Genomic DNA, 23,410 nt, shown 5'->3' with positions numbered 1-23,410 from the left:
TAAGAATTTCTATTAAAAAAACAATTATTTATTCTTTTATAAAATTTGTAATTAATGGTAGTATGAAAATAATTATATGGTTTAAAGATTAGGTGGCAAACTTAATTTTCTGGCAACAATTTTTCAAACTTGCTGTCTTAACAATCTTCGGTATCTGTTTTCCATATCCGAAATACTTGAAAAATTTACCAAATTTTTTGTAATTCAAATTTTTTATAACTAATATTAAATAATTCTAAATCAAAATTGTTTAACTTTACTTACATTATTTTACCAGTGAAAAGGTTCAACACTAAATTTATGCCATGAAATTCAAAATTTTACAATTGGGATATATTTAGATTTAAAATTTTTTAATTTGCAATGATTTAAAGCTAAAATTCTCTCATTTTTCAGTAAATAGAATATAATTGTACGATTCCATCAAGTTTGTGTAAATGTTGTAACATATTTGACTTAATAAAGGCGAAATATTAAAAAATAATAAATCTTTACATCTTTTTAAATTTTAAGAATACAAATTTTTGTAATGTAAGACCTAAAATAATCAAATTATAAGTATTTAAAATTAATCATTGTTAAATTTAGAAAACGTCTAATTTGATATTGGTGTAATTTAAAAAATTTTAAATCATTGAAATTATGGTAGATGTCCAATATCTCATTAATTATGAATTATTCATTGTTCATTGGGTAATTGTAATAAATGTTAAAATGAATGCTTAAACATACTGAAACTGTAATAAGTGAACAGTAAAATTTAAGAGAAAAATAAAATTTTCTGAAGCTCTAAATTTCTAAAGATAAATAAAACTACCAAAAGGATTGAAAACCAGAATTCAAATATTTTGAAAACGAAAATTAATGAAACTAGGAAAATTCATAAATTTCAAATTACCAAAATTAGTAAATTATCGATATTAGTAAATCCCCCGCCCCAAATTTCATATTTTCTATTTGTTAGAGTAATATTTTATTTCATATACGGAAGTTTATGAAAAATTTCGTGAATTTAACAATTTCGGTATTTTAAATTTCTGAATTTTTCTAGTTCCGTTAATGTTAATTTTCGAAATATTTCAATTTCGTTGAGAAATATTTTTTGTAGTTTTTTATCTTTAGCAATTTAAACTTTCAGAAAATTTCCCTTTTCGAAAATTTTCTGTTTCGGTAATTATATTTTCAGCCTTCTTCAACATTCTGGATTTTTTCCATTTGGAACAAATATTTAGTTTCTTTATTAGGATCTTAAAGCTTCTAATAAGCATCAAATGAGATGCAAAATAATGGAATTTTTTTATTATTCATGGTGATATATCTTTTTGAAAAAGATCGATTTCTGTACTTATTTTCTAAGAAATGTAGAAATTTCCATAAGATCATATTGTCAATATTTGTTCAACTTTTTAAAAGTACATTTCTTTTCTTAAATTTGCATCACAGCCAACGAATATTTTAGGGTAAAAATAAAAATAATCCGCTGGGAGTTTTTAAAAAAAGCTTAACTTTGTATTTAATTACCCAGAAATTAAGAAATAATGATAAGAATAATAGTATCAACTGAGATTTTCTTTCACTGTTCTTGTCTGTCGCCTCTCGTATATTTCGAGATGAAAATTAAAATGATCGGAGAAGTTCTTTCTGAAAGAATTATGTTTGTGTTTTTAATTATTATGGAATGAAGTAATAAAGTGAGATATTTCACAATGCCCGTAAATAAAATATCCTTCCCTTATCTTAATAATTTTATTTCTATCTCAGAATGTTTACAGAATTGCGTAAAATTGCAATAAACAAAGAATATATTTTTAAGATGTTATTTATTATTTACCATATAATCTTATAAACATTTTTGAATTTCTTAGTGATTAAGTACAAACATCGAGTTTTTTCAAGAAAGGCTCCTATAATTATTTTCATTTAAAAATATGCATGATTAACAAACAAGGGGCGGTTCAAAAAATACTTAACGCTTTTTGCGGAGAATTGTTACCCCCCCCCCCCCTTATAACTCTTTTTCTGTAGTAAGTTTATGTAACTTAAACATTAGCTGAACGTCCGGAGTGAACCCTCCACTCCCTAAAAGAGTTCCGTATTTTTTCAACGGTCCCCAATCATATTTAATTTTAAAAATTTATGTTAAAGAAAATCAATTATAGTATAGAATTTCTAGAAATAAACCTAAAATATAATTATAAAAGAAAGTTTTCTTAAAAAATAAAAATAAAATTTATATACAAATAAAACAGAGGAAAGAAAAATTAAAAGACAAACAAGCAAATCCCCCTTCTTCTATTTTTTATTACTTTCGTCTTTTTTATTTTTATTATTATCAAATGACAATAAGAGAAACATTTGGGAATAATATTCATCAACGTTTCAATACTCATACAGTATCATTATCAACAATTTTTTACCTGGATACGTTTGCTATATGAATAACGGAACGTTGGTGAACATGATTTACAAATGTTTTTTTTGGTGATTTAATAATAATAAAAATAAAAAAGTTAAAATAAATCCGAAAAGAGAATGAAGGGTATTTGTTTGATTGTCGTCTCATTTTTATTTCCTCTTATTTATTTTTGTCCAAGGATTGTTTCCTTTTCGAGGAAAATTATCTTTTTTCATTTAAATATAAAAATCGAGTTTATTCAAAAAGCATTCATTTCATTTCATTTCAAAAAGTTCGTAGCAGGCCATATTACCATTAAAAAAATCCTGTTTACTTGAAAGTTTTATCTAACTTGATTCAGCTTCACCGTGGTCTAAAATGTAGTTTTAAATATTTTTTAAATTTATTTTTATTTTTGAAAGGCAGGAAAATCTTTGCAATAATTACTTATAAACAACTACACCTGTCAAGATTTAAAAAAGCAGTAATTTTTTTTAAAACAGAATCAACAAGATGGAAATTGTATCCTTCCTTCTCTCTTCCAAGTTCAACTGCACATTTATCTTATAATAGCAGTAATAATGTTTTTCCACAGAAACGGCACTCCACACAGTCTAAAAGTATTAAAAACCTTTCTTAAAGTGTTTACTATTTGCTAAAGTGATCAACCGAGACACCTGTTACTAACTTTGAGTATTTCATTATAACGGGTCTAATAATCACTACTTTGAATTTTATAGGCAATGGTCTCCTGGAAAGGGCAGGTCCTGTGTCTTTTGTTGCTGAACATCCGTTTCTCTATTTTATCATCGACACAGAGACCTCAGTCACGCTAATTGCTGGTCGGATCGACGATCCTCTCAACTCAAGGATATTATAATTTAAACGGAAAATGTGCTACAATTTAACTAAGAATATTTTAATATAGTTTTTAAATAAAAATATGATAAGTGAAAAACTTGATTGTGGAACGTCCATTAATTACGGGAGGATTATTTTTGAAATTCGAGAACCCTCTTCCCGCCATTGTAAGATTCCTGAAGAATTTTAAGACCTCACCACTTCTTCCGCAAGATTTAATACTTTTATTCTATATATCCATGGGCGGATTAAGACCTTTCGGGGCCCGGAGCTAAAATAACGTTGGGGCCCCTTTAAGGCGGCTGGACTTAACATTTTACTTTCATTTAAAATTAGTTCATGATAAAAAAATTCAAAAATTTAATTGAAAAAATTTCACTAAAATTTTTTTTAGGACTTTATTATTTTTGTTCATAAGCGGGTTATTTTACTGTATATTATATGTTTTTCTTGGGAAGAAGGGGGCCCCCACTAGTGTGGGGCCCGGTGCTTCAGCACCACCAAGCCCTCCCCATGATCCGGCACTGTATATATCAAAAACTTATAATAATTATTGTCACAGCGAAAGAGATTTTAAGCGATTACAAAAGGTTTTTAAGATTTACAAAAAGATTTAGAATTGGTCCATAGGTTGTCCGGGATTTTAAGGTATTTAAAATAATTTCGTAATTTTTATGGAATTATTAGCGAGATTTCCAAAGATTTTCAGAAATTCCAAACGATTTTTGAGAGTAATTGAAACAATTAAATTAAAAGATTTTAACAGATTTGAAGGAGTTTGATAAGATTTTGGCAAATTTTACTAAAAAGCACAGGATATTTAAGGAATTTAAATAATTCCATGTGATAATAAAGAATTTTCACAAATTTTCAAGGATTTTAGGAGATTTTAATAGAATTTAGAAGATTTAAAGTTATTGAATCAGATTTAATAAGGGGCCATCCATAAACCACGTGGACCGCTTTTTTTATGGCGGGGGACATGAGAAAATTCTATGATTGTATAGCAAGTCCACTTGGTCTAGGGTGGTCCAGAATTTTTTTTTTAATGTTCATGTATGTCGACTCCAAATTTGTTTAAATTCACAAAAAAATAAATGCTAACAATAGGTGTTTCAAGCTGACCCTCAATTTTTTCACAATCAGTCATAGACTATAAAAAAATTAGCCAAAAAGCCAAAGCCAAACAATTCAGAAAACCATAACTATCTGAAATTAATATTGTTGAAGGTAGTTAAAAACAATCGTAATTTATTTAAATGATTATTTTGATAAATTGCATTCACTTTTGCCTCGCTTAAAGTGAAAAGTTAAAAAATGTATGAAATTTTAGAGAAAACCCGCAGCTATTTAGTATTTCTATGAGTGAATATGAATTTTACACAGTAATAGGTTTTTTAAACGATTATATTTGTTAAATTTCATTAATTATTACTTCGCTCTAAGTGAAACGTGCACAAAAAATTAAATGTTATTAAAAACTAAAATAAATTTTTTGGAATTGTTGGCAATTTTTTGAATTTTATTTAATTTGATTTACTTCCCACAGTTCTGTAGAAATCTGATGAATTTAAGCATAAAATATTTGTGAATCCTAACAAAATCATTGAAATTCCTTGATTTTCGTAGATATATCATGGATTTTTTTGGAATTTGTTCAAGCAGTTTAAAACTTTTAAAATCCCGTGAATCAGTTGAAATAATTGAAGTTTCAATAAAATCACTTCAATCTAGTGATGTTCCGTGAAATCCCTTGTAATCTTAAAGAATCCTACAAAATTATTTAAAATTTATCAAACCTGTTTAAATTCTTCAAAATCTGTTAAAATAGCTTAAACTTCCGTAAATCTTTCGAAACGGATGTCCTATAAGATCCATTAGATCTTGTAACAGTTTTTAAATACCCTTCAAATCTTTGGATAACTTACAAAATGTTTTTGAATCTCTTGAAATTGTTAAGATCTCTTAAAAGTATTTGGAGTCTGCAAATCCTACAAAATTCATTGAAATTCCTTTTTATATTTGCAAATCTCTAGAAATTTTTTGTTACTACGTAATAACAAAAAAAAATTTTAAACATAAAAACTAAAAATTAAACACAGAAGTTTAAAAAATTTAAACTTAAATCTTGTAAAACTCTTTGAAATTCCACAAAGTTTTCTAAATCTTGTAAAATTCTTTTAAATGTATTCGAATAGCTTAAAATCTTTAAAATCTTTTGAAATTCTGTAGGTAATTTCAAATAATTATAAATCCCATAAAATACCTTGAATCTCGTAAAATTCTTTGAAATCACTTAAAATCTTTGGAAATCCTAAAAAATTCTTTGAAGCCCATTGAAATGTTGTAAGTCTCATGAAAGTCTTTGAAATTTTGGTTTTGGAAATTGTACAAAATTCTTTGAAATTTCTTGAAAAACACTGAAATATTTGGAAAACGCAATAATCTATCAAAATAACTAGAAATTAATTAAAATTCTTTCAATATAAATTTCATTAAGTTTAATAAAACCCTAGAAATATTTTGAAAGGCTAGAAATCCCTGGAAACTTTATGTGCCTTCATCTAGTTTCCAAAGTTCTTTAGAAATCCCTTAAAATCAAGCATAAAATATTTATAAATGCTGCCAAAATTCTTCAAATCCCTTAAAGTTTGCAGACCTATCTTGATATACTTTGAAATTTGGTAAAGTAGCTTAAAATATTGAATTAAGTGGAATCCCGTAAATCTTATTAAACAATTGAAAGTTATACAAAATAACTAAAATCTTATGAAATTCTGTGAAATCCTTTGAAATTTTAGAAAATCCTACAAAATTACGTGAAATTTTTCATATCTATTGAAATTCTTTAATATTGGTGAAAATAGCCTAAAATCATTTGAAATCCTTCAAATCCTTAGGAATAATTCCAGGTCCCATAAAATCCGTTAAATGTTGTGAAATTTTTGGAAAACCTAAAAAATTATTTGAGATTCCTTAATAGTTTTTAAATGTTCTTAAATTCTTTGGAATCCTTGATACAATATATTAAATATAATCGTAAGAGTCCGTTAGAATAAGTAGAAATCTTTGAAAACCCCTTGAATAGAAAATTAAATTAAACTTATTCTCTAAAGTTCTTTAAAAAGAAATGTTCTGGAAACGTTTGAAATGGAAATTCTTTGAAATTCCTTGAAATTTGTGAAATCTCTTGAAAGTCTTCAGAATCTTTGAAAACAGCTTAAAATCCTTAAAATCTTGAAATCTTCTAAAAAAATAGTGGCGGAGGTGTATAATATCAAGCCTGCAAACCACTAAAAATAAAACAGATGATTAAAAAAATAATCTGAAACCTTCTATGAAAAGGTGATCTTAAAGGTATAAATTGTTACACAGCAGGACATAATAAGGCATCGAAAATTAATAAAATTGTATTTATTTCACAATACTTATAGTTATAAATAATAGGACTAAGATCTATAAATAATTATATATATATATATATTTATATTTATATTTATAAAAGTAAGAGTTTCTTCCTATATATCAAATGCACATATACATATACATGCGCACATGCATGCTCATTGTGCTCTGTACAAAAATTCGTGTGAATAAAAAAAAAAGTAGCGTCAAGATGATAAATCATGAAATCGCAAACCACGAACCGAGTCCCGTTTCCAAGAGTCGATGAAGCTAAAATAAGGGAAATTATCCACAATTAAAGACGAACGTCTCGGGCAAGAGTTCAGCATTTACAAAACCTTGCTGTACAGTAAGAAATTCTAATTTTACGGTAAACTGAAATTTTCAATATTTTTATAAGAAAAAGTTTTAATAAAGAAAAAAGATTTTTTCCATTTACCGAAAACGTAGAATTCAGTATCATTTCTGCAAATTCTTTTAATTCCTGCATGACACACGAAAATAACAATTCGTGACTCCTACAAGTTCCATTACATTATTTCATGTTACCTAAATTAAACGCTATGCGAATATATTATTTATTCATCTTACTCGTATTTATAAATAAATACAGTTCTGGGCCTCGAATTGGATACGTCTTGGCACACATCAATTATTTTCTGATATTTCTTCTGTAATTCTAAGAAAGGTAGAATGCCAATCGTGGATTTTAGTTTTGGTTTATAGTTTTAAAATAAAAGCTCTTAATGTGAGTATTAATTTGCCAACGCAGTAATTGTGCTTTTCCAGTATTCGTGAAAATGAACTTTGAAATATTTGTGAAAGTACACATCAAGTTTGGGGAAAAAACACTTCTGAGCGGCTGGTATTTCAGGCAGTAGCGTTTCGGATTCGTAGTCCTAAGGTAGCATGTTCGATTTTCGCTGCCTAACTTTTCTTATGTATTCATTTTTTCATTTAGAAATATAATTTTATAGCTTCATTAATTTTTTTCCTCGTAAATAGGGATTCAATTTAATAGTCTTCAAAAATTATGCAAAAAATAATTTGTTTAATGCCGTTTTTCATGCAAAAACAGGCTTTCTTTTAAGTTTATCATGTTTCTCGTAGAAAAATGTATTTTGCATTAATCTTATTGGATTTTTGCAATCTCTACCAATCATATTTGATATTAAAATTACAAGCGAGGTTTTTTGAAAAAGGTGGCCTTTTACAAAAATCTAATAATAATTTTTTTTATGTCGAACACTCAATATTCCGGTTATGAAACCGAAGTAGTACAGTCTGAGGTACCTGTCAAAATTTATATTTTTGGGATCATTAGGAATTTCTTTAAGTTTAATCAAATTAAATTTATTTTCTAAAGTCTCAAGAAAATCTTTAAATTTGAGGGTAAAATATTTGGAAAACATACTAAATATTTTGAAATCTCTTGAAGTTTGTAAAAATATCTTTAAATTCTTAGGAATTGGTTAAAATAGCTTATAATCTATAACATCTTTTAAAACCCCGCAAATCCTTTCAAGTAATTAAGATTTGCTTCAAAGCCAATAAATCTTGTGAAATTTTTTGGAATCTCTTGAAATATTTGGAAATTCTACAAAATTCTTTGAAATGCGCTAAATTTAAAATCTGTTCATATAGCTTCAGATCTTTTAAAATCCCATAAATCGTATAAAATAACTGAATATCCTATAAAATTCCTAAGATGTTCACAAGTTCTTCGAAATCCCTTAAAATTCCTGAAAATCCTAAAAATTCTTTAAAATTTTCCGAAATCTCTTTAAAATCTGGAACATTTTCAAAATAGCTTGAAATATTTTTAAATGCCGTAAATATCTATAAAATAATTAAGGGTCCTATAAAACCACTGAAGTCTTTTAAAATTCTTTCAAATCTTTAGAAATCTTTAGAAATTCTACACAATTCGTTGACTTCCTTTGAAACTTTTTAAATCTCTTAAAATTCTTTAGAATCTGTTTATATATTTGAAAATCTTGAAAATTTTTGTAAATCTTATAAAATAACCATGAGTCATATAAAATTTCTGGAATCTTTACAGATTCCTTGAAGTCCCTCAAAATTCTAAAGATTCCAAAGACGAAGAGCGATTATAAATCTCGTTAAAAAATCTTGCAAATTTTCAAAACAGATTAAAATATTTGAAAACCCCGTAAATTATATGAAATAATTAAGAATCTTATAAAAGCCCTGAAATCTTGTAAAATTATTTGAAATTTTTTTAAATCTTTAGAAATTCTACACAATTTTTTGACATTCTTTGAAATTTTTTACATCTCTCAAATGTTAAAAAATCTATTTATATAACTTAAAATCTTTAAAAATTTCGTAAATTATATAAAATAACTAAAGGTCCTATAAAATTCCAGACAAAAATTTGACATTTTTCTGAAATCTCTTTAAAGAATCATATCAAATAATTAAAGATCCTATGCTACCCCTGAACTCTTGTGAAATTGTCTACAATATTTTGAAATCTTTAGAAATTCCACAAAATTTTTGACATTCTTTAAATTTTGTAAGGCTCTTTAAAATTTTCAAAATCTGTTTATATATTTTAAAATCTTTAAAAGTTTCAAAAATCTTATAAAATCACTGGAGAACCTATACAATCTCTGAAATCTTTACAATTTCTATGAAATCCCTTAACATTTTTGTAAAGCATGTAAACATCTTTCAAATTTGCCTAAGTCTCTTTAAAAAATCATGAAAATATTCAAAATAGCTTAAAATATTATTATATCCCGTGAATCCTATGAAATAATTAAGGGGCCTATGAAATTTCTGAACTCTTGTAAAATTCTTTGAAATCCCTTAAAATCTTTGAAAAACCTACAAAATTGTTTGAAATTCCGTGAAATTTTTTTAAATCGGTTAAAAGTTTTTACAATGTTTTAAAATAAATTAAAATAGTTCAGCATTGTGTAAGGTCCTGCAATATCCCTCTTAATTGTTGAGAACCATAGAAATTCTTTGAAATAAAATTGATTTTATTCCCTAAATTTCTTTAGAATTTCTTGAAAATTCTTTGAAATTCCATAAGACCTTTGGAAATCATAATAATCCATTAAAATGAGTAGATATAATTTCAAATACTTTCAATTAGCTTCCTTCAATAATCTTCAAAGATTATGCAAATAATAAGTTTTTGATGCCTCTTTGCACGAAAAACTGACTTTTTTCTACTTCATTTTGTTTTGCCAAAATTAAGTGATTAATTAACTTTCTATTATTATTATTATCATTTCAAAAATTATTATTTACTATTGTATCATTTTAAATATATTCTTTGGGAGAATATTAAAAGAAATTATATTTAAAAGCATTTTAATAAATTTAATAAGGATAAAATAATAAATAAAGTCCCGGCAGCGAAAATCGAACACGCAATCTTCGGGCTCAAAACTTTTTTTTACCAAACTCTACATTACTTGTGGCGAATATTTCAAAATCGAGTTATTCCAAAATGGTGAAAAGGAGCATATTACTGTTTTTAAAAATTAATACTCAGATAATGAGCTTCTTTTACAAAAATCATAAACCAGAATTAAAAATCACAATTCGCGGTTTCCTCTTGGAAGTATTTTTCGAGAGCCTTGAGTTTAAAAAGAAAAAAGTTCAATTAGAATTTCCTTTTTTAGCTCTCACCTGAAAAATCAAGGACGAATTACGTAGAGACATTCAGACATTTGATTCGCTTGAAGTGTTCATTATTAAATTTAACAGTACAGCTACTATATTACAATGATATATGTTTAACGCAGTGCGAGAAAAGTATCGTTCTGATTTCAAGCACAGCGATCGTCTAATTAATCGCAAATTTCGCATCCGTGTTTGTTGAGCAATACGACATTTGGTGATCAACACTAGGCTTAACTAGCATAAATTTGTGTGTTCATCAGTCAAGTTTTTGAATTTGTAGATGAGAAAATTCTAACATAAACTAAATAAATTCTTAGAAATGAAAGACTTTCTGTCAATAAATATTTATCAGTGGATTACAATTGAATGACTTTGGGTGATAGATGGAGAGAGTAGTCTTTAGAAGTAGTTCTTTTTTGTTAATAAAAATGATTTGTCTGAGTGAATTTAAGCGACGTTGGCGAGAATCCATGGAACGAATTTTGAAATTCTGGTGCAGACACCTGGTAAATTGGCTTCGGCGCAGCCGATTCCCCAGGATATAATGCCGGCCAGGAAATAGCGACCATCCTTTCCACGGACTTGAAGAGGACCTCCCGAGTCACCCTGAAATCATAATTATAAATTAAAGATTATTCTATATTTTTCTCAATAAAATTTATTTTAAAAAAACCTACTTGGCAGGAATCCTGGCCTCCAGTTTCGTAGCCAGCACATAGGAAAATTTCGGGTATGAATTCGTGTCTGCCAGCTTTCAGGAACATCGCTTTACACCTGTCGTTACTAACAATTGGAACGGACACCTGGAAAGGTAAATCATTTATATGGATTCTTTAATCAATCTTCCAGATTTTTCTAGTTATTTACTTTTTCAATACCAGTTCTTGAAGCAATTTATAATTTAAATTACAAGTTCTCTCACGCGCTCTAAAGAAAGGTCCCTAATTATCTGAAAATCTATTTTCTGCTTATGAGCGTTTTACATCAATAAAAACTCGCTCTCTAAATGGGTGAAGTCAGAGAAATTCTATACTTGATATTTTTCATTAAATAAAACTTGTTTAATTGATGTTTGGATGGAATCCTATCGGCTCGTCACCACTTCTCTCTAAAATCGTTTGTCTGATTATGACCCTATATTTGAAGTGCGTCACATTTAATATTTTTTAAATCGAAAACCAAAAATTGAAATAATTCCAACTTAAGAGAACAGTATTGCAAAAGTTAAAACAATTCAAAATCAAAGAATCTTAAAATTGAAAATATTAAAAAATGGACAATTCAAAGTAAAAACTATCAAAATAGAGTAACATTCTTTCAATTTCTTCAAATATGCGACATACGGAAAAACTAAAAGCGCAAAAAATGAAATCATATATATTTATTGGATAATCTTATGTTTCACAATGTGTTTCACAATGTTCTTCCACAAATTTATTCATACTATGTTTTTTTGTATCTCGAATTTCGGAACAAAAAACTGAAATAATTTAAAATTAATCTTTATGCCTAAAAAATTATCTATTAGTTTTAGCGCATTATTTTTGCAAGTACTATAAGAACACTTATGGTTTTCACTGCTACATTTTAAGTTAATTAGAAATTTAAAATTTTTTAATTTGTGATGGCTATTCTTATGATAAAAGACGAATCATGACGGTATTTTTCTTAAGAAGTAATAATATTTTCGAATCTCATTTATCGATCTATAGACTTATAACACCGCTCGAATGTACTTTTTTATTTATTTGTTTTGAATAAATGGAATTTTGAAAACGACCTTTTGTTTTTCTGAATAATTAGTTTATTTACAGTTAAATGGTTAATGGCACAAATTAAACTATTAAGAATTTAAACTACAAATTTTACAAGATCAAGCGATTATTGAAATTTTTCAAATACAGCGATCCAATATTATTTAATTTCGAATAACTTAAATGTCAAGCCGAAAAATTTAGTTTTTGAATTGCAAATTTTTTAAAGATTTGTATGTAAACAAATTGTTTTCAATTTAGCAATATTCTTCCTATCAATTTGAAATAAAATTTTATGATTTTGAAAGATTTATTTTCAAAATTATTTAGTTTCACGCACAACTGCTTATAACTGGCTCTTTTACGAGGTTGAAAACTTATATTATAAATTTTAAGCACCTTCAATTTTAAATGATTGAACTATTAAGTATTTAAAATTAAAGTTTCACAATAAAAAGAAAATTCACATTTGTATCCAATTTAAGCATTCTTAACTCGTATTTTTTAAATTTTAAACATTATAATCCAAACATAATCGATTCGGATCTTTCTAAGATGATTATAATTAAAGTAATACAATCCAGCATTATTTAACATTTAGTTCATAATTTTTCTCTTTCAAACGATTTATTCACAAAAATGTAATATTGTAAGCTTAAAATTGCGCACCCATTATTTTTTTCAATTTAAATTCCAATTGAAATATTACAAAAAGGTCCATCTTATAAACTTCCAAATTAATTTTTTAAATATTTAAGGCATTAAACCTAAAATTTTTGAACTTTTAGCGACTTATATTTAAAATTATTCAATCTTTTACATTTTTATTTTAAATGAAGAAAATTTCTATTATAAATATAAATAATTTATTGAATTTAAACAGGTTCAGTTAGCTGACTTTTAAAGTTTTTCTTTCCAGTTAAAAGTTATATAATTTCAAAAAATTTTAATTTAAAGAAAAATTTTTTTTATATATTTCCATCTAAGAGACCTCAATTTTAAACGCTTCAAAAGGGAGAGAGTGGATCGTTAGCAGGCCTAAAATAAGCATTAAAAAATAGAATTGTTCAAATTTGTACATTTTGGTATAATCCAAATAGAAATTTAGAGACTTAAATATTTCAATTCAATCATTAAAAATTTAATTATTATTTTAAGGATTATCGCCAAAAAATTAACAATTTCAAGTCCTACTAATTCACCATATTTCATTCAAATAATACATTTTCAATAAAACTATCACCTTAACGTACTTATATCAAAGCACGATTTAGTAAAGTTTAAACATATAATAGGACTCTTATAATTATTTAAACTACTCATTAAGCGGGCTAAATTAGTTAATTTATAATTTAAAAGATGGTTTAGTTAAAAGTTAATTGATTGACGTTGATTTCAAGCAAGCTTTAATAATGATTAATATTTTTGAGTAATTTCTTTTATAAAATTTCCGGCAGGGTTCGATATTAGTTTAGCATACTACAAAAAGGGATGAATTTCTGAAACGCTAAAGTCAAAATCAAATAGCTCGTGACAACAGTCTTCTTTCTAAAATTTTTTAAATATGGTCATCTGTTTTGCATATACTTTAAAAAGATTTAAACAAATATTTCTTTGTTTTGTCATACGATTAAAGCCATATCAAGGTCCTGTGTATTTTAAAAGGCATGGAACTTAAGGGCTGGCATATGGCAAAAGCACACGGGGATAAAGGACATGGTATTAAAGGACATGCGACTAAAGGACATGGAACTAAATAACATGACTAAAGGATATGGGACTAAGGGAAATGGTACTGAAGGATTTGGGACTTGAGAAAATGGAATTAGAAGGCATGGTATTAAAGGACGTGGGGCTAAACGAAATGACCCAAAAGAAATTGGATTAAAGGATATGGGACTAAAAGACATGGGACTTTAGGATATAAAACTAGAAAACATGGGACTAAAGGACATGGTAATAGAGGACATAAAACCTAAAGACATGGTATGAAAGGACATGGGACTAAAAGGCATGGAACTAAATTACATTGGACTATAGGACATGCGAATAAAGGACATAGGGCATAAGAATATGGGACTAAACGACATGACTGAAGGACGCCGGATTAAAGTACATAGGGCTAAAGACATGTGACTTTAGGATATAAAAATAGAAAACATGGGACTAAAGGACATGGTAATAAAGGATATGAAACCAAAAAACATGGGAAAAGAAGACATTGGACTAAAAGACATAGAAATAAAGGGTATAGGACAACAGGATTTTGGACTAAACGACATGACAATAGGACATGGGATTAAAGGACATGCGACTAAAGGACATGCGACTAAAGGACATGGGATTAAAGGACATAGAACTCAAGGACATGTAACTGAAGGGCATGGGACTAAATGACATGACTGAAGGACATGGGACTAAGGGTCATGGTGTTGAAGAACTTGGGACTTGAGGACATGGAACTAGAAGGCATGGGAGTAAAGGACACGGGGCTAAACGACATGACTAAAGGACATGAGACTCGAGGAGAAGAAACTAGAAGGCATGGGACTAAATGTCATGGGACTTGATGAGATAAAAATAGAAGACATGGGACTGAAGGACATGGTTCTGAAGTCAATGGGAATAAAAGTCATAGGAAAAAAGGATATGGGACTAAACGTCATGACTAAAGGTCATGGGATTAAAGGACATGGGACTAAAGGACAGTGTTAAAGGACATGAGACTTTAGAATATGAAACTAGAAGACATCAGACAAAAGGACATGGTAATAGAGGACAGAGTACCAAAATAAATGAGACAAAAGGACATGAGACTCAAGGACATAGAAATAAAAGGCATTGAAATAAAGGATATAGGAATAAAGGACATCGAAATAAAGGACATTGAACTAAACTACATGGTACTAAAAGACATGGAAATAAAAGACATCGGAATAAAGGACATAGGGCCAAAGGAGATGATACTAAAGAACATAGGACTTATGAACATGAAACCAGAAGGCATTGGACTAAAGAACTAAAGAACTAAATGACCAAACGACATAACTATAGGACATTGGAATAAAGGATATGCGACTGAAGGGAATGGAGTTAAAGGACATGAGACTAAAGCACATAGGATTAGAAGACAAGAGTAAAGGTCATGGGACGAAAGGACATAGGACTAACGGACATGGGACTAATGGATATGTTTCTCAAGGACATGGGACTAAAGGATATGGGACCAAAGGGACTAAAGGTCATGTGGATTCCTGCAAACTTTAATAATGTATAAAATGCATGTCCATAAAAAATATATTCCTTCCTCTTATAGTTTCATATTTCCACACATTCTTCGGTCATCCTTATTTAAAAAAACTATTCTATATTACAAATGCATGAAGAAGGCCATTTGTCATAACTATGAAGCTAACAATTACGTATCTATAAGATAATATGTGATGGCTATTCTACATCTATGACTTCATAATTTTAGACAGAATAGATATACATGGCTATTACACACTTAGGAGTTTGAAAAGCGGCATTTAGGGTCTACTGCACAGGTATAGAAAACACGGTAATTTTCTTGCATTTGCTATATAAATATCTAATGAATCATCGTCGAGAGGGAATCTATTGACTTATGTATTTCTTCACTACTCATCTTTGGCTCGCACACTCACTTGCGGCTCGTCCTAGCTCACCTACCACTAGTACGTTTTTGAAAATGTCATTGTCTAACATGGTTCACTTCTTGGCAATCATCCTTACGATTACTATTTATAATTCAAGAAATGAAAATGATTGTATCTTTTTCTTCATTTTAATGAAAAAAGGCATTTTCTCTTACCTCTTGCAGTACCGAGGGTAATGTTCCACCCTCACTAAGTCTGCCCCAGCCTGTGACAGTGGCGTTTTGCCCTATTAATAATTCGTCAGCAGCAGGCAAACAAATGGGTGAAATGTGTGCTGCAAAAGTCAATGGACTTTCAAGTCTCACAAGGGCAAGGTCGTATTCGAAAGTAAAGAAGTTGTATTTGGGATGCACCACTTTTTTGCTTATGCTTCGTTCCACGTAAGGAAGACGTTCCTGGACGGATGAGAAGTCATATTCTCCCACGCGAATCCGAATTTGTGAAATTAATAAGCTGAAAGGAAAAGTAAGATGTTAGAGAAGATTATTTATAAGGGCAATTTAATCTTTAAAGAATTTTCAAGGTAGGCCACAGTCGGAGTAAAATCGGCTAGGGTACATAATGAGATCCGTTAGGGTACTGGGTTAAGTCGGCTAAAGTACGAGGTAAATTCTGCTAGAAAACGGGGTAAATCCTCGCCTGGAACTTGGAGAATCTATTTAAAATTATGCGCATTTCTGCGATGAGCTACTTAACCTTAAATATTTTGTGATGTTGGATGTAACATAAAAAAGGCTGTAATAAGAAGTTACAGTTGACAGAAGCAGAAAAAGACATACGAGTGTTTTCAAACCATTAAATAAAAATAAAGTAACGTGGGAAGTACATTATTTTCTAAAGAAGAAAACAAGGAAGAAATAATAAAAAGAAATTAAAGGAGTAATAGAGTAGTGAAGATAAAAATATAGCAAAAATTAAATTCAGGAAAAATTGAGAACAAAAAGTCAAAGTCAAAGTAAGAATATTTTGTATCTCGTAAATTAATTGAACGTTATTTTTTTCCCATTGACTTCTTGACACTAATACGGTCCATTTGACTTCGGAACCGGCTCAAATCAAAGCTTCGCATATGAAAATGTGCGGGAAATTATATAGGAAGTAATATCGAGCAGTACTTCTTGATTATCTCTTTTCTTAAGATGTCTTCCAAGCTGTTGAACTTTTTTATTAATTTCAACAGTAATTTAAATTTAAGTTATTAATATGTCCACTTGTACAAAGGAATTCATACTAGAAAGCGTTTTTTTGAATAAATAATATTGAAAAAGAATTTCTTTACTTTCTAGTAAGTAATTTTTAGTCTTAAAAAATCCGAATCTAAAACTCCATTCTTGATTTCATCGTCTCAAAGATCAAAAGGCACTATAGACTTAAAAGTAACAAATATGAACTTCAAATTTGTTTTTTAGAAGATTTTCTTAACTTTACAGATTTGGAAACTAAAATTATAATGCCCCTCGTCAGTAAACAATAAATAACGTTGTTTCTGTAATTAAAAATTTTGTCCTCTAAGTAAAATAATATTATCTCGAAACCAAATAGAGATTTGTTCACAATCTTCCGCAGTTCTGAAAGTAAATGTTTTAAATCTTGTATTTTTTCCTAAACAAGGTTATGATTAAGAAATAAGTAATGATTTATATGCAAGATTTACTGTTCGAACATAAACAATGATGATTAGAGAAAAAGATGTTACTTGATAGTTACGTATTTTTAAGTATCACAGAAATTATTTCTAGTACCAAATACACAACGTTTAATGTTTAAAAGAGAAGAAGATATATATCAATGCTAGTATGATTAATTATATATAATACCTAGTGTATCATCAATTAATGCACTTCCATTACCATTGATGAGTATGTGTCACTTTCTGCTGCTCACCTTAAATGGTAAAATTTTACGAAGTTATTCTTTAAGGTATAGACCGTTCTACAGTCTAGAGAAATCAATTGATCCTTTTAAGAATACCGACAAAACTGTTAAAACAAATATTTTAAAAATTATAATAAAAAAACTTACTCATCAACACAATGACCAGCAGTAGCAATCCAATTCTCATTAAGAACAGCACCTCCACATCTGTGTGTACTAGAGAATCCAAAAAACGATGTTCTCCTAACAGAAACTTGCCATGGCCATCTACCAAATGCAGAATCTTTCCCTCCAACAATCCTAGTTTCCGGTCTTGGAAAAAGAGGAGGAATACCACATTGCATATCCCTATTTTCCGAAGCAGCTGGTATGGTCAAAACAGAACCTGTCCTCAATGGTGATTCTGAATGGGGTTTTGGATTCGTAGTTGTTACAGATGTTGTTGTGGATGGTCGTTGCGTAGTTGTGGTCGTCGTCGTTGTTGTTGTTGTGGTTGTCGTTGTGGTTGTTTTCTTTGTTGGACGTGGTTTTGTTGGCGTTTCATTGTATGATGTTGTTATGAAATGCGCTGACCCAAAGGGCTTATGATACTCATTCTGTTGATAAAAAATTTCTGCAATTAGTCAAAAGTGTTCCTTGAATCAGGAAGTTCAATTTTATGTCTATTATATGGATTAAAAAAAGAAAGATGTTACCAAGTTCAAAGAACTTAGAACCTGCAACAGAAATTAATACGAAAAAAATGAAGAACACTACTAATTTTCATTAGCTTCATGCTCTAAAATTAAATCTAAAATAGGATCCAAAAGAAAGGACTTCATTCCACAAACTAAATCCTAATTTATTTTGCCAAGCTACTAAAGATCCATATGAAATCCTTCTTTGGAATTGTTGATAGTGATAATAACATCTCTAATACCAATTTCAAGTAACCTTAATGACTACCCTTTACACAAATTTCTCTTGTTCACTAGACCATAAAACAAAACATACTTTTCTCCATTGCACTTACTTATTCTTTACGAGCAGGATGATAGAAAGTTATGGAATTGCTTTAAAGATTCGTGAAAAGCGTTATCTCGGAAGCCGCAAAAACTCGTAATCCGCGTACAGTAGGCGACATTAATGTCTTTCCTGATTTGTCAATTTTTGCTTTTTTCTCAAGATGTGAGTTGTAAATAGAGAAAGGCATTAATATCTTCCAGGATAAGAACTAAGGAGCTAAGAAGATCCGTTTTTCTGATCGTGTGACGTGGCTTGATAGAAAGTTGAGCTGGCGGTGTTTTCGAAGAATATTGCTTTCGCGAGACGGTAATGAAGCTATGAAGCGAACGACCTTGGAAGGCGAACGAACTGAATGGTTTTCAGGCGGAAGTGTTCTCAGAAGATTTTCTCGAGTTTTCCGTAAATGGAAGGCAAGAAAAAAAAGTTCATAAGACTATTGCTTTGCTTTAAATTGGAAAGCATTGCTATCAGGGCAGCAATCAGGTTTTTTCCGGACAGGTAGTAAGTGACTATTAACGTCCAAGGAGGCCATCGGTAAAAAAGTTTTTTTATAAGAATTATCCAGGAACAGAACTGGGGATTGATCCATAAGTGACCTAGCAGACATAGTCAATAAAATAGGTCAAATAAGACAATATCAAGTAAATAAACCATATAAAAAAAGAAGAACATTGTCAATCGACTAAAACCCACAATAGTGTCAAACATTTTCTACTAATTCCAATTATTTTTTCTTCAGAAATATACAAATTAAAGCTTGAGATGATAGAGAAACTTACTTCTTGCGTTTCCGTTGGTTTGAAACTGGGCTTCTGTGGAAAGTTTTCGGGACCATTTTGCATCAGATTGGGATGGTCTGTCCAATGAGGTTTTATGGATGGTCTTGGAGGTGTCCAACTGTTGTCAGACCAAAAATAAGAGCTAGATCCAGCAGGACGAGTGGTTTCAAAAATTGTTATCGGCTTTATAGACGATGGCTTCTGCTTGGTTACAAAGGCGGGTTCGGTGGTCACTTGCCAGTGAGCAGTTTGTGGTACAGATCCGGCTGCGCTACAATGAAAAGAAGCTTTAAGTGCTGCTTCGAGCCCTATGAATAGTCGTAAAACTATGACTATCTCACGATTTGCGCGCTTTTCTACGTGCAGTCTAGTAACAACTGCATGCTGGTCTGCAGTTTCTATGTTTCCAGTATAGTTTAAAACGTTAACAAGTAAGTAATAATACAATATTGGTATGGTTTATTCTCCAAGATAGGGGATACTTTAGCATCTTGTGTAAAATGGTAAATCCGCAGATTACATATACAGGTACTTTAAAAGAAAATAGTGTCACTGATTTAATTTAAGGAGATTACAAATCTGTTCGTATATTAAATACTGAATACAGGAAGACTGAATTGGCATTGGGTGTACGTTTAGTAAATGAATCTCAGACACATCACATACTGATTATAGTTTCATAGAAATTAAAATAGATAAGTAACAAAAAATTAACTTTAATGAACTCGAAATTATCCAAAACTGGCTAAAAAGGAATAAAAGTTTGATTAATTTTGAATTAAATAAGGGGTTCTTTCAAAGGCTCATTTTTGTTATAGTTTACTTAAAAAATATTTCAATCAAGTTCAAATTAATAAAAATAAGTCAATTTGACATGCGAAAAATGTGAATTCTGACAGACTCCTAATTTTGTTTCAAATTACTCTATCCAGATTTGACTTCTACAGAAATCCAGTTTATTGTGAATGGAATGAATTGAGTCTTATATGAAAATTTATATTTACCCTGTATGCTAATGATGTAACGAATCGTTACATTCTCTAAATCTTTTTTTTAACAAACCATTAGCTTATTTGCATTTTGTAAAAATCTGCTTCAAAATTATATTTCAAGTATGCTAATTAGTGTTTTTGTCAATTATGGTACAATTTTAAATAAACAGAAAGTTATGTGGTTTTATAATTAGATTTAAAATGTGTGAGTCTTAATTTCCTATAATTATGATATTATCTATGATCATTCAAATAAAGAATGCTGTTTATTACTTTCAAGAAAACTATAGTTAATAAATTATGACTATTAAATACAAGGGTGTGTCAGAAAATAACCATATAATTTTTACCAAAACAATAACGTTCAATAAACATTGTAGCAGTGGTCTTGAAATTAACTTTGAAGATAAAAATATAAAAAGTTAGATTCTTCCAAGCTCTATTTTATATGAATAGTAGATTACTTAAAATTAAGATTAATTATGTAAGTTCAAGCTTTTTTATAAGCAATAAGAATAGAAATAATCCTATAAAAGTAAAACTATAAAAAAATTAATTCCTTTTCTTACAATTGACCAAAAGTTTGGATTTCTTCTATTAACCTTTATTTCTTTCAAGAATAAGCTAAGCTTTTTTCTGCCGTACAAACTAAAAAGATACGTAAGTTACATTGCCCCTTAGATCGACTTTTTCATTGCCTAGTTTAAGAGAATATCCTGAGCGGCAGTGTAATTTATGTATTTTTTTATTTTGTACGGCAGTTTTTATAAGCATCACTTATTTTAATTAATTAATAAATTTTAGGAAAGAATGTAGACAATCTTATAAATTAAAGCTTTTTATTCTATATTACCATAAATTTTAATAATCTAAGAAAGAAGTACTTGACACTTTTCATTATAAAAAGCCTGTGGCTTTCTCAATTATCGAGGACGGAAGTTTCCTAATGCACACAGGCCACTTTTTTATATTCTCTACAGAAAGCACATCTTTTGAATAGTGTATTGAACAATGGTGAATTTAACTATAATCTATAGTATAAAAAGTAAATTAATTACTGCATTTTACCTGTGCTTTTTCTTATGAAAGAATTTTAATGTATTTTTTTTTAGTGTAAAGGTTTCACATCAAGTGAATAAAATTCCGGGTGACATACCTGGTTGACTGACTGCTGTAATACGTTGTTCTTGGCGTCGTCGAGGATTTAGTGGGTTTATTTTGACTATCTGGCTTCGATACGAAATTGGGCCTCTCATCCATTTCTCCATTTATTGAAATCGGTCGATATGTTGACGTTTTTATAGAAAAATATGGCTTCGGATATTCTATGGAAGGTTTACTGGAAGTTGCTGGTTTTGTCGCCCACTGTGGTGGTTCCGTGTGGATAAAATTTAAACTAAGGTGCGAACTATTCACATTATGCTAAAAAATAAAACCAATTATTATTCCGGTACATTTGGTTTAGAACCTTTTTCTTTAATTTGTTATTATTATTTTATGTTAAGCTGGTCTATTCAAGCATCACAAAACTACGATTGAAAAACTATTGTACTATTTACGTTTAGCCAGGAGAGAGAAAAACTGCAGAAAACCACTTGCCGAATTTAGTTAGTTTTTCTATCAATCTAATTTTGTCAGAACTTTTAAATAGCTTTTTTTAAAATTTTTTTAAATATTTAAAAATATTTTCTTAAGATTGATTTTTTGAAATAAAAAATAATCAAAATTTATCAGAAATTTTAGGACATTTTTTTAACAAAAACCATTTTTTATTTGAATCCTAAATCTATATGACAATCAATTAAAAATAAACTAAAACTTTCAATTATAATGAAAAAAATTAATTTAATTTAATTAAACGTCTCAAAATTCTTTAAAGTTTTCAACATTTTTCTCGAAATTTGGAATAATCTAGATTTTGTTTTAAATATTTATTAAATTTTACACCATCAATTATTTTTTTCAATTAGCTTCAGAACTTTTAAGTACTTTTTAATGCAATTCGAATCTTTTTCTAAATGTATTTAAAAAACCTCCATAATTCAAACAATTGCCTAAAAATCTTCCAGTTTCTTTTTTTTAATGCCGGAAATCTTTTGAAATGTTATGATACCTTTTTGAATACTTTTTAAAATTCATTTTCTAAAATAAAAGTGATTTAAATTTTTCATGTGAATATTTAAAAATGTCAAATATTTTGAAATTTTAAATTAGTTCTGAAACTTTTCCACAAACTTTAAATATGTTAAAATAATTTTTAGAGAGCTTGAAACTTGAAGGAAATGTCTATAATCTTCTAGATTATTTGTTGGAAATTTTGGAAATTATTCGTAATCTTTAAAAATATTTTAAATATTTTCATAAAACTAATCAAACAAAAAAAACCATTAAAAGTTTTTCCAAGTTTTTAAAAAGATTTGTTATTCTTCTGAAACGTATAAAAATTCTTAAAAAGCTTCTAAATTTTTTGTTTAAAATCTCCAAAAATTTAGATTTTTTAAAAATGTTTTAATCAACATCCAGGCCTTTCACTTAAAAATTGAACATTTTAAAAATGGAACAATTAAGATTGTAACGGTCGATGTTTAAATTCAATACTCTGAAATTTTAACGATTCAAGAGTTTCTATTTTTAAAAATTCAGTTTTAAATGGCGTAGCTCTGAATATTTGATTTATAATTAATTCAAGAAAAGACAAATGTTGATAAATTCTGAAGAATTTTGTTTTTATTTTCAATAAAATTGTTTAAATTGAATTGTTCACAAATGAAATATTATATATTGAAACAACAGTTGAGTAGGATTTGAAATTGAATAAAGGCTCTCAATTATGAATGAAATTATGAATAAAAAAATTAAAATGCGTTGTTTTCAAAATATGTGCTTAAAACTGAAGATCTAAAATGTTAAACTTTTATACTAAAAGATTTTGGAATTCCGCATAGTAGACTGAATGATTTCATAATTGAAAAAGTTAACAAATAAACTAAAAATTAAAAGA

The 23,410-nt window shown here is 28.6% G+C and overlaps 2 protein-coding genes across 5 annotated transcripts in view; one reads left to right on the top strand and one right to left on the bottom strand.

Moving 5' to 3' along the window:
- LOC117167416 (mucin-17-like) overlaps positions 1 to 3,327 on the top strand; it is a 21,948-nt gene extending 18,621 nt beyond the window's left edge. For both annotated transcript variants that reach the window (XM_033352323.1, XM_033352322.1), the window contains exon 9: positions 3,136 to 3,327. In XM_033352323.1, the coding sequence (XP_033208214.1) occupies positions 3,136 to 3,275 (140 nt within the window). In that variant the 3' untranslated portion in view covers positions 3,276 to 3,327. The remainder of the gene's footprint in view (positions 1 to 3,135) is intronic.
- Positions 3,328 to 9,243: 5,916 nt separating this feature from the next.
- Positions 9,244 to 23,410, bottom strand: part of LOC117168006 (serine proteinase stubble-like) — a 207,070-nt gene continuing 192,903 nt past the window's right edge. For all 3 annotated transcript variants that reach the window (XM_033353316.1, XM_033353315.1, XM_033353317.1), the window contains exons 4-9: positions 21,566 to 21,831; positions 19,418 to 19,688; positions 17,781 to 18,229; positions 15,914 to 16,211; positions 11,002 to 11,127; positions 9,244 to 10,930 (exon numbers count right to left, since the gene is read on the bottom strand). In XM_033353316.1, the coding sequence (XP_033209207.1) occupies positions 10,772 to 10,930; positions 11,002 to 11,127; positions 15,914 to 16,211; positions 17,781 to 18,229; positions 19,418 to 19,688; positions 21,566 to 21,831 (1,569 nt within the window). In that variant the 3' untranslated portion in view covers positions 9,244 to 10,771. The remainder of the gene's footprint in view (positions 10,931 to 11,001; positions 11,128 to 15,913; positions 16,212 to 17,780; positions 18,230 to 19,417; positions 19,689 to 21,565; positions 21,832 to 23,410) is intronic.

Source organism: Belonocnema kinseyi, chromosome 2 (genome assembly GCF_010883055.1).
Source record: "Belonocnema kinseyi isolate 2016_QV_RU_SX_M_011 chromosome 2, B_treatae_v1, whole genome shotgun sequence".
Lineage (NCBI taxonomy): Eukaryota > Metazoa > Arthropoda > Insecta > Hymenoptera > Cynipidae > Belonocnema > Belonocnema kinseyi.
The sequence above is the reverse complement of the archived record's forward strand: the minus strand, read 5'-3'. Positions and strand labels throughout refer to the sequence as shown.